We start from the raw sequence: 19,448 nt of genomic DNA on the forward strand, positions 1-19,448 counted from the left end.
CGGTTCGCGCAAACTTTTGCGAACCGCAATAGACTTCAATGGGGAGGCAAACTTTGAGAACTAGAAACATTTATGCTGGCCAGAAAAGTGATGGAAAAGATGTTTCAAGGGGTGTAACACCTGTAGGGGGGCATGGCGGAGTGGGATACATGCCAAAAGTCCCGGGGAAAAATCCAAATTTTATGCACAGCAGGGTTTAAGGGCAGAAATCACATTTTATTACTAAATTGGAGGCCTAACGTGCTTTAAAACATCTTGCATGTGTATACATCAATCAGGGAGTGTAATTGGTGTACTGATTCACACTGACAGACCAAACTCACTGTGTAGCGCACCGCAAACAGCTGTTTGTGTAGTGACGGCCGTGCTGGACTGGTGCGCACCATGGCCAGAGTGCAGGCGATTGCGGTTTTCGAGCCCATATGGTCGCCGGGCTGAGGTAGCTCAAGGACAGAACAACAGTGACTGACCAGCTGATCGAATTTGGTCTGTCCACAATGAAGCAACGACCTTATTATCTTGGGTGTGCCGCCACCCCCCGAGACACTCATATCACCATCGGTCATTGCTTTATTGTTATACGCAAGCCCCTTCACCGCGGCAAGGTAACGATCACGAAGGGGAATTGACACATGTACATGCCTTTTGATATGTTGTTACAGCTGCAGTGCAGCCAGAAAAATTAAAAAGAAATTTTAAAATTAAAAGCAGGCATGTACACGCACCAGAAAAATTACTATAGCGGCCGCTGCTAGCAGCGGCCTTAACAATTAAGGAATCCGTCTGGAGTCCTGGACCCCGTTGGTGGTGGCGGAAAAGGCAGTCAAGCGGCCTGCAGACAGAGATGCTGTGTGGGGACCGACTTAGTCTTGGGGCAGGCAGTCACACGGTGTGCAGGTAGAGATGCTGTGTGTGGGGACTGACTTAGTCTTCGGGCAGGCCTGACTGTGCTTTGCAGACCAGGCATTAAGTGGTTAGATGGACCGTTGACCCAACGCTGTGTGCCAGAGCTGACACCACTTGCCTTTCAACATCACGGTACAGTTTGGGTATCGCCTTTTTTGAGAAATAATTGCGTGATTGTATCTTCCACTGCGGTGTGTGGCTTTGCTTTTGTGTGCTGCTTTTCTTCAGGTGGTCATCCCATTGCCCGTTTGTGCTTTGTAATCATGTGCCTTCGTAAGGTAGTGGTCCCTACACGGGTCTTGGTCTTTCCACGGCTCAATTTTTGGTAGCAGAGAGTACAGATGGCACTGCTCTCATCTGAGGCAGACACACAAAAAATGTTTCACACCGCTGAGCCCTGGGATGATAGCACTTTGGTGATGGCTGCCAACAGAGTGTTAGGTGGGGTGCCAGAATCAGAGCAGGAGGAGGAAGATATGTCACGCTTCCGTGCGGAAGTTGAGGAAGATGAGGTGTTCTGTGTTAAATAGTCAACTACGTCCTGACAATATTGGGGGGTGATGGCACATGCCTTCTTCTGAACACTGTACTTCGGTCGAGGGCCGCACGAAATCACGACAGCGTGACCTCGAACAGACCTTCCGGGTGGCCTGCCTCTGGCTCTGCCTCTTATTTTGTCTAATACGATGTGCGGTTACACAGGTGCAGTGAAAAGGTTGCAGTGACTGCTGGTACAACAAAGTTGCGGTTACGCAGGTGCACTGAACAGGTATGCAGTGACTGGTATCAATACAATGTGCAGCTGTCACACACACAGGTACCATGAACAGGTGCAGTGACTGGTATATAACACTGCGTGTGGTCACATAGGTAGGTGCACTGAACAGGTATGCAGGTATTGGTATTACAAATGTGCAGCTGTCACACACACACAGGTACCATGAACAGGTGCAGTGACTGGTATATAACACTGCGTGCGCTCACGTATATAGGTGCACTGAACAGGTAGGTATGAAGGGATTGGTATTACAAATGTGCAGCTGTCACACACACACAGGTACCGTGAACAGGTGCAGTGACTGGTAAATAACACTGCATGCGCTCACGTAGGTAGGTGCACTGAACAGGTAGGTATGCAGTGATTAGTATTACAAATGTGCAGCTGTCACACACACAGGTAGTCACTGAATGTGCTGGGCCTGGCAGTGGCACAGTAGAAATTACAAAGGGGCCAAGGGCCAGCTGTGATTGACTGACAAGGATGTATAGGTGTCTGTGGGACACACACACACACAAAAAAATAGATCACAAGAACAACATTAGCTCTCAAAAGAGCTGTTGAGGGGTGCTTTTTAGTAATAAGCATCAGCAAGGAGCAAGCTAACAAGCCTAACAAGAGCCTAACTAAGCTTTCCCTATGTCGCTCTGCAGCAAGCTCTCCCTTCTCTAATTACTGCAGCCACACAAGTGAGTGAAATGGCTGACGCTGCCTGCCTTTTATAAGGGAGGGGGGCTCCAGGAGGGAGTGTAGCCTGATTGGCTACCCTGTGTCTGCTGACTGTGATGTAGAGGGTCAAAGTTGACCCTAATGATGTAGTATAGGGGGCGGGTCAAACTCGCATATAGTTCGCGGTTCACCACGAACGCGAACCCCGAAGTTCGCGTGTTCGCGTTCGCATGCGAACCATTCAGGCCATCTCTACCATCTATTTACACCACGGTAATAGCATTATATGCTATTTAGATGTTATTCAAAAACCTGTGTGCTTTAGGTGGGGGGAGTGGGGTAAGCTTTCTCCACCTATAAGTATGCCAAAAATGTCAGTCAAGGCAGAACAGGAGGATGTAAGTGATACACCAGTACTGGCCCACACTTAAGAAAAAAATCAAATGTGAATTTATTTTTTACACTGCCTTAGCATTCATTTAATATTTTAGCAACTCCTGGGGAGATTTTAAATGTGATAACTGCACTTCCGTTTTACTCACTGGCATTTATTTTAAAAAAAGACACTTTGCAGATTTTCTGGCAACAATGCCAGTAGTACAGGAATTCCAAAATATTCCCCTATTGTTGCTCATAACTGCCACAGAGTAGATTTTGGCCTCACTTTTGTTTTCCCCACTTCTATACTTTATGGACTTATTTCAGCCAATCATCAGTCACTCCCTTGCATCAGTGTAGTTCATTGCTGACCACACGCACTATGCCACCTCACTTTTCAATGGGCCTTCTGGCTTTAAACGGCACTCCTGAACCCTTTAATCTGGAGCTAGCTTCCAATACAACTGCTCAGTCAGATCTGAGACTTGGGTTGTCTGAAAGTGCCCTACAGATTCTCTACAACTCTGCACTCCAGCACCATAACCATCAACTGGGGCAATAGTACACCTCTCAATCTCCCCTGCATAAGAAACCAGTTCTCCTTTACCATGCACCATTTCTGCCCCAAGGACAACTTCCTTGTTGCTTCCTATGCATGTGTGAAAGCACCCCTCCCATTCTATCTGCACCACCCTCCTCTGTTCGTAACATCCTTGTACAGCAGCCCTTCTCTTTCATGTACAGCTCCCTTGAACAGCATCTTTCCATTTCCATATGTTGCTCCCCGTTTGCAGCTGCCCCTTTTTATTTGTAGGCTTCTCTTCCATAATCAGCAATCTCTTTTCCATGTCCAGCTGTCCCATTAGGCAGCAGCTGCCCAAGGCTCGGTGGCCTTTCCAGAAATTCAGCCCTGATGCTTACATTTCCACCCATCTCCCGGCCTTGAAGATAAATTGATCACTTGGTCCATCCATTCCCTTCCAAACACACTATCACAAATAACCACACAGAAACAAAATGCAGGACTGCAACTGCCTTATGACATTTTATGAGTCATTTATCTCCTCCTAAAAATAAAGTTATGGCCTTGCACTCAGATATCAGATCTGCTCTTCACTCCTACTGGTGGTTCAGATCTGCATAGAAGGTGTATGTCTCCGAAGCAGTTCAGACACAGGGAAAGTCAGTCACAGTCCAGCATTACTGCTTATCAGTACACATGGAGGTCACACTAAATTATTAATTTCCAGTGTTAATACAGTGCCAACATATTTTGCTGTACTTTAACAGTTCACATCACTGGCTGTCTCTCAGTGGAGCTCGTAGTTTTCATCAGCTCAATGGCTACATGAGTTACCTGATCATAATAACTAAAGCTGCCCACAAATATTAGTTACACAAATGTATTGCCTCAGCTCTAGTCAAACATCAAGGATCTGCCTCAAACACACTTTAAAGTGCAAGCTTACCATGCAACAAATAAGACTCAGATTCTCTAAAGTGTATTCCGCTTTAAAATGAATTCAAGTTTAATTTCTCATAAAAGCAGGTAAACAAACGGTAAAATCATCAGACAAGGCCATCACTTACTTCTGGGCCCTTATGACAGGGACCCTATTAGCAAATGCACATACAAATGTAAAGGACACCCTCACCTTGTCCAACTGCCATTCACCCGATCAGTTTCGCTATGGCATCATCAGGGGTGTTTATGATGGCGTCATCAATACTAGCTGATTACCTCTGAATCTAGTCAGTGACAGCTGAGGTGTGAAATGGGTTTATTATTTTGGCCAGTGTTAGACCTGTGCAGGCATCCCATGACTGAGCTTGAAAGTGTTGATCAGATCGAAATACATTTTCATGGTCCAGCACAATCAACCTCAAGGCATTTAAAAGTGTATGCTTGTTACAGAACCTATTTTTTTATTTGCCTTCACTTGGGGTCAGAACCTTGGAGACCCACACCAGTTGTTTAACATATGTCCTGTCCCTACAATAAAGGGTGACAGCTCTTGCCCTATGTGTAAACATATACAGAATAGCTTTCTGTATAGCAAGTGGCATAGCCACAAAGCTATGGGCCCAAATTCATAATATAAACTTGGTCCTTCTGCATCTTGTCCCCTGACCCACTACAGCAGCTCTCCTTCTCCCTCCCACCACATGTTGGTGGTTTTGTGGTAATGATTAGCACTATTTATGCTTCAAAATGGCAACCATTAATAAACTGCTCCTTATTCCCTTCTTGCACCTCCCTAGCCTCACAGCTGTCCTCTGGCAAAGGATTCCACTGCTTTGTATATGTGAAGATGTAAACACGAAAATGATGCCAAATTTCAAAATCAACTTTCCAAGCAGAGCTGTGGGGTCTAACCAGGGTGCAGGGAAAAGTTTATAAACAACTGTCACAATGCAAAGCACACATTGTAGTAATTATTACCAGTGTAGCCAGTGGCGTAGCCAAGGAACTATGGGCCCCAGTGCAGGTTTTACATTGCCCCCTCCCCCCAAGCACTTATGCATAACAATTGATAGGGCGCACCAAAACCTGCTAAGGGCAACCACAGTGTCAGAGGTGCAATAAGGGTATGGGGAACAGTTTGTCAATGATCACTACTATTCCAAGCATCTATAGAAGTGATTATTACCAGCACATGACCAATAGAGTGCTAATACTGTGGTTGAGGGAGGCCAAGGGCCCCGGTACGGACGCAACCTCTGCACCCCCTATTGCTACACCACTGAGTATAGCACCAAATAACAACTGATGCAGTGGCAGAAAGAGGATCCCTGCCCTGGGACCCACAGGAGCCACACTTCAGCTGCACTTTGGTGACTCATCAATCGCGATTCGCAATTTACAGTGGGCCCCAGGCAGCACTCTGAAGCCACCGCACAGCTATAATTGCAAATTCAGCAACCAGCAGTCCCTACGTGGTTGTGTACAGTCAGTCAGATTATTTAATAGTTTCCCTGCATCCTGAATCTGACTGGTTGCTCTGAAAAAGCACAAATTGTTATTTGTGTTGGAAGAACTTACCACACCAGTGTATGGATATGCTTCTTCAGAGTCAATGCCCTTATTGTCCCTCACATATTCAAATGCGTTTGTCATGTAGCCTCCTCCACAGCCGTCATTCTTCTTCACACAGTCTACCAGGTTTTGGGGACTCAACACCACCAGCCTCTTGGTTGTCTTCTTCAATTGACCCTCCAGAGCCCCTACTGAGCTAAATGCCCAGCACGACCCACAATCACCCTGTAGATGAGAAGACAGAAGCATTCCATTAGCATGCATTAGATTAGACCGTTGTGGTGTGAAACTCTTCATTATGCTTCAAATTGTATAAGTCTTGATCCCTCAGAACAAGGGCTGGATTTACAGCTCTGGAGCCTATAGGCACAGAAGTTCTGGTGCCTTTAACTCCGCCCCTCCGCTTAGGCCACACACCCCAAGTCAAGCACCCTATTCTTAGGAAATAAAACCACACAAGGTAATGCAAAAATTACAAATTTAAGTAGAGAATGCCGACAATATGCAGATTTGACTATATATACGCCGATACAGTATTACCAACACATCACAATTATTCACAAGGACGTGGTTGGTAGATTTTAGTGATCAATAGATTCTAGTGATAGGAAGGTGGTGGTAGTACTCAATATGGATGGTCACAGAGTTGATGCAAATGTGGTTGTTACTAGTCTGGTTGTTATTAGTCTGCAAATTGAGAGTGAACCCAATCAAAACCAGCTGCAATTACATTTGATTCATTCCAATTTTAATTCGGTGTTGGAGGATAGGTCAATGACATTGGTGTACACCTGTACAAACTAGTTTTTAATCGATCACCAATGAACATTTCAGCTGAGATAAATCAATTGCACAGGTAGCTTTATAAGGGACTATACCACTACTCTGCATGTGGCAAATCAGATTCAGACAGCTTATAACTATGTACCTGACTTGACTATCTTGATTAATTGTTCCCAGGGCTTGATTTACCGTAAGGCACTATAGGCATGTGCCTACATGCACCTGATGATGGAAAGGCAGCTCACTCCCGTCCCTGAGTACCTCCCTCCCTCCTTCCCTATGCAGAGTCTTGCTGAGAGTATACATGGTTACTCACCCAGCTCTCAGCATTCCACTGATGAGATCTCCCTTCAGTCAGGGGCACCTCTAGCTACTTAGTAATGAAGTTCCTCTAGCTCCCTAATACTAAGGGGCACCTCTATCTATTTAATTCTAAGGGTACCTCTGGCTAACTAATACTAAGGGGCACCTGTAGCTACCTATGGTGGGCAAGGAAAGTAAGGGAGAAGTGGCAGCTGGGACAGCCAGCACACTTATGGTGCAATTTGGTGTGTGTTTGTAGGTCCATGAAGGGCAAAATCTAAGGTGCCAAGACATCTGTGCCTATAAGCTCCTGTGAAGTAAATTCAGCCCTGGCTATTCTAATGGCAAGTTGGTAGCCATCAGTTGATTCTAGTGCAGGCTGGTAGTGATTGGTCAATTCTAGTGGCAGGCTGGTAGTGATTGGTCAATTCTAATGTCAGGCTGGTAGTGATTGGTTGATTCCGATTCTTTTGGCAAGCATGCAGTGATCGGTCAATTCTAGTGGGAGGAATGAAGTGATTGGTAGTTTCTATTGCCAAGCAGGTAATAATAGTTAGAAAGGTAGAAGGTGACAGATGACAAGCAGCGATTGATAACAATAACATTTCTATAGCGCTTCTCTCCCATAGGGCTCAAAGCGCTTAGGATCTCAGATTCAGTAATTGGTAGTAGGATAAAATGGTTAACACAATAAAATTATATTTCTACAAATACCAAACTTAACAGTGGGTTTGGTCTGGATTTAAACACGTCGAGAGATGGAGCTGTCCTGATCTGCTGCTCTGCTGATAGTGAGTAGACGACTAGTAGGTAGGTGCTGCCCCGCCAACTAAGTTCCGCCACTATAAAAATCTAGAACTTCCCTAAGTGTGATCAAAATAAAAATCCTCCACCGCCTTTTTGGTAAGTGTTACCAGAATAAAATTCTCTTTCATCCACAGTTTGGTAAGCAGACACTCACACTCACTGTTGCTACTGAATTAGGCACAACTATGTTTAATTGACCTGAGGAAGCGGGCTATTACCCTTGAAACACGTTGTCGTACCTGTTTGTGTTGAAATAAATATTTTTCCTATATGTCAGTGTCTTGTCATCTGGAGAGCTAAGCGTTTGCCTCTTCAGATCCATTGCGGGCATATATTGCACATAGCTTGTAGATATACCAGGGCGCCACAGTCCACCACCACAGTCAATAGTATAGTCAATAGTATAGTCCTAGACCTCCAGAGGAGGTATTATAACCTTGCAGTCCTGAACTATAAAGTTTTTTGAGGAGAGCGACCATCAAGCATCCAGCTTGATAACCCAAACGGGGATGGTTATTTCTCCCGCAAGCCTATATGGTGGTCGCAAGGATTGCAACCCAACTTTGTGAGTATAATCAGAATCAGAAACAGAATCATTTATTTTGCCAAGTACAAACGGGGGGTTGTACCCAGAATTGTATTGGTTGGCTCATACAGGTTCTGGAAGGATGGAGGGATAATGTCCAAAAGCCAAGAGCTGAGGCTACCATGCCAGGGTGCCAGCAGTCACACTTGGCAATCATCTGTCATCCCTAAGGAGACATGGGGGGGGGAGGCAGAGGGAAGCGAAGGCACAGCAGTGATGACCCAGTGTTTCATGAAAGAAACCTGTGGTAATGGCTGATGCTGCTGAGAATCCTACACAATAATACACTACACACTATTCCTGTTCCCTACACCTAATGGTACTGCCCCATTGAACTCCCAGTCTCTATCATTTTCTCTAGGGGGCACAATACAGTACCCTTCATAGAATCTTCCAATCCTTTGGTAAGCAGGACCAGTATTAAGTTCAATTCCCAGACTCTACGGGGAAGGGAGTTTAAGGGGTGTCACTCCCCCCCCCCCACACACACACACACACACACATCTGAATAGCAGAGCACAAATACCTACTCAAAGTCTGGGTACTCTGTTCTCCTCTTCACTGCAGCCATTCAGCAGGCAGCAATGTTCTTACATGGGCTGCCTATGTTACATGACATGCATTCAGGAGCCTGATGGAGGATTGCTGCTGCATGCTAAATGGCAGCAATAAAGAAAAGGCAGGGGGGCCCAGAGCTGGAGTTGGTATTTATGCTCCAGTACTCTGCTATTCAGATGGGAGAGGGAGGTGGGCTCTCAATCCCCAGTCCCTTCTGCAGTTACAGTAGTGGGGGCTATGGTCAAACCATTGCATACCTGCAGCCTAGACAACAACCCCCTCCCTCCCCTGACTTTATGAAGTACAGGGTGGCACACAACCTTATGTGCCTCTTACTCTATATCTGTTGTGTGTGTCTTCTCCAGCTTTACTGAAGTCTGTATCCCCTGCATTCACATATGAGAGCATTACCCATACAGCATCAAATTCAGGCAACACAGGCTTTAACCTCCTTGCCGGTCTAAAAAATCCGGCAAGGAGGCAGCGCCGCACTTTTTTTAAATTTTTTTTTTAAAATCATGTAGCGAGCCAAGGGTTTGCTACATGATAGCCGCTGAGCGGCTGCATCCCCCCACCCACTCTGATCGCCTTCGGCGATCAGAGTATGCAGGAAATCCCGTTGAGAACCGGATTTCCTGCAGGGCTTCCCCGGTCGCCATGGCGACGGGGCGGGATGACGTCCCGACGTGGACGTCGGGACGTCACGGGGAATCCCGAACCGCCCCTCAGCGCTGCCTGGCACTGATTGGCCAGGCTGCGCAGGGGTATGGGGCCGGGGGGGGGGGCGGCTCGGCGCGGCAGGGAGCGGCGAATCGGCGGCGAGCGGCGGCGATCGCGTACTACACGCAGCTAACAAAGTGCTAGCTGCGTGTAGGAAAAAAAAAATTATGCAAATCGGCCCAGCGGGGCCTGAGAAATCCTCCTGCGCAGGTTACCCCGAGCTGAGCTCGGGATAACCGGCAAGGAGGTTAATAAAGCCGTAGAGGACACACACAGCAGAGACTGAGCAAGAGATGCATGGGGATCATGGTGCTGCCTGTAAACTTGTGCCTGTGACAGGTAGCAGGGTCGGTCTTTTGTGAATCACCCTGTATAAAGCTAGCTTGCAGCCTAAATAAGAACACCCCTCCCCATGAGCGGCTTTAACCACTTCACTACTGAGGGGTTTTGCCCTTCTGTACAAGAGCAATTTTCACCTTCCACTCATTCACCTATAACTTTATTACTACTTATCACAACAAAACAAACAATATCTTGTTTTTTACGCCACCAATTAGGCTTTCTTTGGGTTGTACATTTTGCTAAGAAGTATTTTATTGTAAATGCATTTTAATAGGAAAAATAAGAAAAAAAATGAATAAAATTCATAATTTCTCAGTTTTCGGCCATTATAGTTTTAAAATAATACATGCTACCGTAATTAAAACCCACACATTTTGTTCGCCCATTTGTCCTGGTTATGAAAGCATTTAAAATATTTCACTAGTGCAATGTATGGCACCAATATTTTATTTCAAAATAAAGGTGTATTTTTTCAATTTTGCGTCCATCACTAATTACAAACCCATAATTTTATAAATAACATTAATATACCCTTTTGACATATATATTAAAAAAGTTCAATCCCTAAGGTAACTATTTATGCATTTTTTTATTATATGTATATCATTTATTAGGGTACTATTGGATCGTGTGGAAGAGAAGGAGTTAATTTTAAATGTATGTGTGTATGTGTGTGTGTGTGTGTGTGTGTGTGTGTGTGTGTGTGTGTGTGTGTGTGTGTGTGTGTGTGTGTGTGTGTGTGTGTGTGTGTGTGTGTAGGGGTGGGGGGGGGGGGTTAAAGGACCTCTATTGCCAAAATCATAAAATTTAAAATACTTGTAAACACATAAAAATAAGACGTCTGTTTCTTCCTGAGTAAAATAAGCCATAAATTACTTTTATTGTATGTTGCTGTCACTTACAGTAAGTAGTAGAAATCTGACATTACCAACAGATTTTGGACTAGCCCATCTTCTCATGGGGGGGGGGGTTCTCAGGGTTTTCTTTATTTTCAAAGGCACTTAGTGAATGGCAATTGCTAGGTCCAACTGCCAAATAAGTGTGCAGCGAGCAGGGAGGCTGGACAACATTTTTATACAAATCTTTTTCAGGGAATGTCTTTAAAAATAATAAAGGCCATGCTGAGAATCCCCCATGAAGAGATGGACTAACCCAAAACCTGTCGGTAATGTCAGATTTCTACTACCTACTGTAAGTGACCACAACATAGGAGAAAAGTAATATATGGCTCATTTTACTCTGGAAGAAATGTACTTCTTATTTGTATGTGTTTTAAATTTTAAGATTTTCGCAACAGTTCCTCTTTAAAATAAATGAATGTAGGTGTAATTTTACTATTTGGCCACAAGATGTCTTGTGACTGTAAGTAAGCTAAACAGGAAGTAATGCGTGGACGTGTTACTCCGGAAGATACAATGATTGAGGCATCTCATTGATGCCGGCGATCACTTACACGGGGACTTATATTAATGAATGGGAACTTTGTAGCCATTAATTCATCATCCCGCTAATGGGCCGCGTCGAGTACCTGTTCCAGAGCAAACGGCAGCCATCCACCACAACAGACGAATACCTATGTCCCTGGGCAGGAAATGAAGTCCTGCAGGACGTAGATATACCATCTGTAACCACTTAAGTGGTTAGTCGGTTGGCGGGGGTTAAAAATAGCATTGTGCTCGACCAAGTTCAGGCATCAGGGTTCGTTAAGGTTCCAACAGGATGGATCTTTAACGATGCTCAAAAAAGACTTTCAGCCACAGTACTCACATAACAATCGTTAACTGAAACGGATGTTTCGACCAACGGTTACAATTACTGCATGTGTGTACATAGCTTAACTCGAGCCCCCTCCCCAATGGCACCCAAGCAGACACAAAACACACACACACACACACACACACTGCAGACACAAAACACACACCCTAAGAGATAAAAAAAATACTTCTCCACAGCCTTTCACTAGCATCTTCCAGAGTATCACTGCAGACGTAACACATACACACACTTACACACTGAACTCACAACACACACACTGAACTCACAACACACACACTGAACTCACAACACACACACTGCAGACACAACACACACACAATGCAGACACAACACACAGCAAACACTGATTAGCAGGAAGTAGAGAGAGTAAGCGGCACATGGATGAGGCCAGCGGCAAGTGATCGACTCTTGGAGCGGGAAGGGAGGTGAGTTACTCATACACAACTTCCCACTGCGCTTACTCTGTCAAAAGGGGGGGGGGACATGGAGGGGGGCCCCAGGAAGAGGGACGGAGGGAGGGAAGCTACCTATACTGAAGGCACCTATAACTAGCTACCTATACTGAAGGCACCTATAACTAGCTACCTATACTGAAGGCACCTATAACTAGCTACCTATACTGGAGGCACCTATACCTAGCTACCTATTCTGTGAGCACCTATACCTAGTTAACCTATACTGGTAACACCTATACCTAGCTACCTATACTGAAGGCACCTATACCTAGCTAGCTTATACTGGAGCCACCTATGCCTAGCTAACCTATACTGGTGGAACCTATACCTAGCTAAACTATACTGGCAGTACCTATACCTAGCTAACCTATACTGGGAGCACCTATAGCTAGCTACCCATACTGGGGGACACCTACAGCTGGCTACCTATACTGGGGACACTTATGCCTGTCTACCTATACAGGGGGCACCCATTCCTGTCTACCTATACTGGGGACGTAGTATGGGTTCGCGAGTCCACAGCGGGGTGAAGGGGGGCACAATTTTTACACCCTCTTCCTGGGTGCAATTTAGCCTAGAAACTGCCCTGGTTATGCTCCTGATCACTACCTAGCCTCAAGCTCTCCTGACACGTGGTTCCTGAGAGCAGCCTTCACATAGGGACAGAAATAAAATGTCAGCTTGTTAAGTTAGGTTCACCGTATAGCAAGTAGACAGAAGCACAGGATGGAAAAGTGAACCAGCTATACTTAAAAGAGCACCACCAACTCAAATTTCCAGCAGTCTGCATAAAGATTTTTTTCTCTAAATACAATGCAATAATTTTGTTATCCAGGTATATCCAAATTAAAAAATACGCTATCTTTTCACTTGATTATTTTTTTTTTTAGAAGACATTTTCAGATCTTCAGGTCTTCAGATCTGCCAGGGTCAAAGAGCATGATGTTTCTTAGTACTGTGCAGGTACTCCATTGTCTCTAGCCTATACTCTAGCTACGCTAAAAACTCATTATTCAAATCTCTCTTTTTCTTCAAACTCAGAAATACACTAAAGAGAATTTTATCGATATTCTACTAGCCGAAATCGGGCACCCAAATTTCCTTGCACCCCTATTTCATGAGCGCCCTTTATATACATCTACCTCTTTTGCTTTTTGATTTAATATTGTTTTTTTTTCATTTTTGTTTCTTTGGGTTTTTCAAAAAAAACAAACAAAAAACTAAAACTAAATCCAAAGCTGAATAAATGTAAGAATATTTTTCCAAAGATGTCTCTCATATTTAGGGATACATCTTTAACAACCATCTTACATGAGGAGGATATGTGGGGTGAGGTGGTGGTTTCATCCTTGATAATGAGCGACATCTGTGGAAGGAATATTGTAACATTATATGTAGTTGCATTGATTTTGGTGATCATATCCTAGTTTAAGATGCATGTGACATAGGTCACAATGGTGGGTGAAGGTATTCCCTTCTTCCTCCTGCTTTCTTTTCTTCTGTTCTTCCTTCTCCTCTTCTGTCCCCACTCATTCCATTCTTCCCCTCTCCCCTTCTTTATCCCCCCCCCCTTTCCTTCCCCTTTCTTTTTTAATCCCTACCTTCTTCAGGAGGTGTTTGGCCCGTAAATAGGCAGTTATTTTACCTATAAGGAGAAAAGGAGACATCTGGTAAGGGGTCGCGCCTCTCAGCCGCAGTATGGTCTGAGGCGGCGACAGAGGTAGAGTCAGCTGACACTTAGGCAGGGGTTTATGAAATAAATAATAATGTATAGATGCTGGCCCTGGCTGGGATTGGGCCCTGGTCTCTCGCGTCGGTGGCGATGCTCTTGGCCACTGTGCTATAGTTGATACAGTCAGGATGTTTTGCTGGTTAGTACTGGTTACTCAGCTGACATGTATTGCCACCCGTGTCAGCTGATCTCTCTCTCAGCTGATACTTAACAAGAATAACGCCTGCGTGTAATTGGCTGTTGTGTGCATGTGGCCGGCCACTGATTGGATGCTGTCAGTATTTAAACCTTGCTGTGAAACTTGCATCTTGCCCGTGATAGCTCTAGCTTGCTGGTTGCTGGGTGCTCTATACTGCACTTTCTTGTTGTATTGGATTACCTGTCTGTTATTGGACCTCTTTCCTGGATTATCGTTATGACTGTTTGCTGCCTGGTTTGACCTCGGATACGTTTTTGACCTCTCTTTGCTTAGCCCTTCTGTAATGCAATATATCTGATCACCCGTGTATGACCCTGGACTGTTACTGGACTTTGCTAACTCTGCATCCTTGTTTGGCCTGGAAGTTTATTCGCTCACCCTGCATTCAGCTCCAATACCTTGCACACTAAAGGCCTGGGTGTAACCGAAGTCGGGTAGGTGTTGTCTCCTCACCTCCCGTTCAAGCAGGGACGCGCCACATGGGGTAAAGCGTGTGGAGGTAGATTGGGGCATTGGAGCTGATTCGTGGATGGATATTCCTACAAATCTGACACATCTAAATAATTACATGTCTATATTTGAACCATATTAGTGGTAAGTTTGGAGTGGCAAGGCTATCCGTAGTTGTAAGTGGTGCATAACCTGGGTGTCAAGCCACACCCTAAACCTTTTGCTTTATTTGAATCATAGGAAAAGCCTCAAGTGGGCTTGAGGGAATTGGGATGGGGGCATCCCTATTCCCTCAAGCCCACCTGATGCTTTTCCTATGGTTCAAATATAGCAAAGGTTTCAAGGTGTGACTTGAAACCCAGGTTATGCACCCACTTACGACTAAGGAAAGCCTTGCCACTCCAAACTTACCACTAATATGGTTCAAATATAGACATGTAATTCTTTAGATGTCTCCTTTTCTCCTTCTAGATATAATAGCTGCCTATTTACAGGCCAAACACCTCCTGAAGAAGCAGAGTTGACTTCACGAAATGGGTCAAGCCAAGTGCTTGTCCCTGCAGAATATAATTAATATTGTCTATATACTATATTCTGTGAGCCTAGATTCAGAGACAAAATATTTTCTTGACCACATGAAAAGTAATCTGTTTTTCCTTATATGGATTGCAAATAAGTGTTGATATACTTGATGTTCAATACCAGGACCAGATCATCTGGTTCCTTTTTAGGATGATATTTGTTTGTAATATAATCCACTGTTTTTTTTTATTATTTTAAATAGAATTGAAGTTTACTGATGAATGACATATGACTTTATGATATCAATATTCATTTACACAATCCATCCCCAATAAACTTCCATATACCTACTAATTTATTTACTAAATACTGCCGGGGAGGAGGAAATATACACTCAACTACAATATATGTATTTGGGGTGCAATGAAAATAGGTCTATTTAAAAAGTATAATTATTTAGTTTTATTATAAGTGGTGCTGGATTTAGTTTTATACCTCATCTTTAATGACTGAGCATTATTTGACCGTCAGTTTGGTTTTAGAATTTAGAATTTTTGACAACAACACATGGGCCTCAATTCACTAAGCTTATCTCCTGTCTTTAATAATGTTTCTGGAGTTATCACCATGATGATAAGGCACGTAGAATTCAGGAAACATTTTACCTCAGGCAAACCTTAAGTTAACTCTTCTGTCTTTAAGTTAAGGTGAGATCTCTAAAGTTAACTTTTCAATCCCTCAATCCTTAACTTACCTCCAGAATTCTGAACATAACTACAGAGGAGGTAACTTAACTACAGAGGAGGTAACTTCAGGAATGGAGAGATAAGATAACTCCCTCACTGTGTGGAAGTACGTTTTCTCTTGCCTTATTATCTCCAGCATGCTCTTAGTGAATTGAGGCCATTGGTTAAGTTACCTCCTCTGTAGTTAAGTTACCTCCTCTGTTGTTATTTTCAGATTTCTGGAGTTATTTTAAGGATTGAAGAGTCAACTTTAGAGATCTCACCAAAGACAGAAGAGTTAACTTTAGGTTTGCCTGAGGTAAAATGTTTCTTGAATACTACATGCCTTATCACCATGGTGATAACTCTAGAAACGTTATTAAAGACAGGAGATAATCTTAGTGAATTGAGGCCATTGACTATTTTGCTCTGGATTGTAGTGTAGTGGGGCTCAAAAAGATGAACTTAATGGATGCATGTCTGTTTTGAGCCTAAGCAACTATGTAACGAGAAAGTACACCCTTTTGAGAATAGTGAGGTGCACATTTTGGATACAGAACAAAACTATTTCACAAGAGTGGTAAAAGAGGCAATCAATGTCAGAATGTACAACCATTCCTAAATAAGAAATGAGGCATTTGACACCATTTATCATCAACATGTAATGCTATTTTATGATCTCTACATGGGCATTTCAAGACAAATAAACCACTTGAGCCAAGCTAGCCAAATAGCTAGGCCAATGGCTGGAATAATTAGACTAATTGTACTTAGAAGACTCTGGTTATCTCCTTAAGGTGCCCATACATCAGGCAACTTTAGCGGCCGATCGACCAACCAATTAGATTATTATTTTAGAATTGGTTTGAAATCGGTGCCGCCAAGTGCAGGCCAAGATCAACGGCCGAAATTGGTCACGTTAGTTGATCGTGCTTGGTACAAAATGTCAGGCCAAAGTTGGTTGATCGGGTGTGCGGCGGTATGGCGGCCGATTTCAGAGCGAGCTACGAAGCGATGAAACCCCCACCACTGCCACCATAATGTATTAATGTGCCCCCGTATGTGCATTTATACATTTCCTGTCCAGTGCCTGACTCCACACGGTGTCCGTAACCTCCAGGCGGCCTCGGTACACGCCACTGGCGCATAGTGTCTAACGTCGGCGCATAGCGTCTGGCCTGTACGCCTGTACGGAGTGCCGCCCAGATGTTACGGACACCTAGTTGAAGGCTGACACAGAACAGGTAATGTATAAATGCACACACGGGGGGGTACGCATTTTTACATTAGGGGCAGCGGCGGAGTGGAGGCAGCGGGCTCAGCCGTTTCCCTTAAGGGCCCATTCACACTAGAAATCGCTAAATGCAATCGCAAACGCTGAGCGATTTCTGGAGTTTTCCAGCATTTTTTCCTAGAGATTTACCAGCGGTTTTTCACTGTACAGAAAGCGCTTTTTTCAGCGATTAGCGTTTTGCGATTTCTTTCTAGTTCAATAAGCTGGTGGGCTGCTTCACTTCACTGCTGGGAATTGTGAGCACTAATTATATTACATTGCTGTTTGTATATTGTTTTTTGCTGCTGCAATATCTGGTGGATTGTCTGTGTGGTTCATCTGATATTAAACAGCAAGTGTCAGTTTTTAAAAGTACAAATTTTTTTTTCTTTTCCCTCTAGTTTGTTTTGCAGCAGGCAATTGGCTAGGGGGAGGGACTAGCTGCAACAGGAGGTATTTGGTCAGCTTCAGGACTCAGTACTGAGCTTGCTCAGTCTGTGGCTTGCTCACTAAGTGGCTGCGACACAAGTGGCATAGGCGTTACAACACAGGCACAAAGAGAGTGGTGAGAGGAAGTAGGTAAGGACAAAAAAAAAAAAAAAAAACCTTCAATCAATATTGTGGTTTTTTGCATTGGTTAGAATGTGCTAGGCACGTTGTGGTGTAGTCTTTAAATTTTGAGGACTCCACCCCAACTTCACTCACTCCACCTCCACTCCTCCACCCCTCCCGCCCCTCCTCCTCCCCCTCCTCCCCCCCTCCCCCTCCTCCCCCCCCCCCCCCTCTTCACTCACTCCCCAACTTCACTTACTCTCCCTTTCCTCCTCCCCAGCTACACTCACTCTCCCATTTCATCTTTTACCACCACAGTTTACTTTAAATAATTTTTCCCCACACAAAAGTCATCATGTTGGACTATGCTGTACAGTGTACATCCTGCAACATGTATGCATGCCTTGATCAGCGGATTGAGGGTGTTTACTGTTGCCCTGGGTGTGTGCGTGTTGCTCAGTTAGAGGCGGAAGTCGCAGAGCTAAATAAGCATCTCGCAACACTGAGAAGCATACACAACATGGAGAAGAGCTTGGATCTCACGATCCAGACACTGGATGGAACCGTTGAAGATGAGGAGGGTGGAGTACAGCCGGACCAAGAAGCAGAGGCAGCCGCTAGTTGGGTCACAGTTAGAAGGGGTAGGGGAAAAAGTGGCAGGGAGGCTAGTCCCGAGTTGTCCCTCACTAATAAGTATGCTTGTTTGCGTAATATTGGGGAGGATGATTCAGGAGTAGCAATGCTGCAGCAGGATGTGCTCCTTAGCAACCAAGGGGCAGACTGCTGTAACGAGAAAGGGAATAGGAGTGCAGCTAAGGCTAGACAGGTACTGGTGGTAGGGGATTCAATTATTAGGCGCACAGATAGGGTAATCTGTCGAAGAAACCGCGAATGCCGTACAGTCTGTTGCCTCCCGGGTGGTCGGGTTCGGCATGTAGCGGAAAGAATTGACAGATTACTGGGTGGGGCTGGGGAAGACCCGGCTGTCATGGTACACATTGGCACCAATGACAAAGTTAGTGGGAGATGGAAGGTCCTCAAAAATGATTTTCAGGTACTTGGAGATAAACTTAAAGCAAGGACCTCCAAGGTGGTGTTTTCTGAAATACTGCCAGTGCCACGTGCTACATCTGAGAGACAGAGGGAGCTTAGGGAGTTAAATAAGTGGCTGAGAAATTGGTGTAGGAAGGAAGGGTTTGGGTTCCTGGAGAACTGGGCAGACTTTGCAGTCGGCTACAGGTTCTACAGCAGGGATGGGCTGCACCTTAATGGGGAGGGTGCAGCTGCATTGGGGGAGAAGATGGCTAAACGGTTGGAGGAGATTTTAAACTAGGATCTGGGGGGAGGCGGGAGGATAAAGTCTCAATACGTAGACAAGATGAGGTAAAAAGACAGTGGGAACCTATCATTATGGAGGGTGGAGAGGGGGGTGGGGACAGTGTAAAGATTAAGGAGGTTGGTAAAAATTCAAGTAGCCAATTTCATGTAAACAAAATTGGTAAATGTGGTGGTAAAAATATAAAGTGCATGGTAACCAATGCTCGGAGCCTTGCAAATAAAATAGACGAACTAGAGTTCATTCTGAATGACAAAGGCTATGACATTGTGGGAATAACCGAGACATGGATGGATGAAAGCCATGACTGGATAGCTAATTTAAAAGGATACAATGTGTTTAGGAGGGATAGAACAGGGAAAAAAGGTGGAGGGGTTTGTCTCTTTGTTAAGAATTCTCTTACAGCTGTCCTCAACGATGAGATGGAGGAAGATTGCGAAGATGTGGAGTCCGTTTGGGTAAATATTCATGGTGGAAATAAAAGTTGCCAATTGCTTATTGGGGTATGCTACAGGCCACCTCTTATTAATGAAGCTGCAGAACTGCGATTACTACAGCAGA

The 19,448-nt window shown here is 44.5% G+C and overlaps 1 protein-coding gene across 1 annotated transcript in view; it reads right to left on the reverse strand.

The window, feature by feature from the left end:
- LOC137532589 (cathepsin K-like) overlaps nt 1–19,448 on the reverse strand; it is a 97,518-nt gene that overhangs the window by 31,694 nt on the left and 46,376 nt on the right. Inside the window, exon 5 of the mRNA XM_068253255.1 lies at nt 5,775–5,993. Coding sequence (XP_068109356.1) covers nt 5,775–5,993 — 219 coding nt within the window. The remainder of the gene's footprint in view (nt 1–5,774; nt 5,994–19,448) is intronic.

Source organism: Hyperolius riggenbachi, chromosome 9 (assembly GCF_040937935.1).
Source record: "Hyperolius riggenbachi isolate aHypRig1 chromosome 9, aHypRig1.pri, whole genome shotgun sequence".
Taxonomy (NCBI): Eukaryota; Metazoa; Chordata; class Amphibia; order Anura; family Hyperoliidae; genus Hyperolius; species Hyperolius riggenbachi.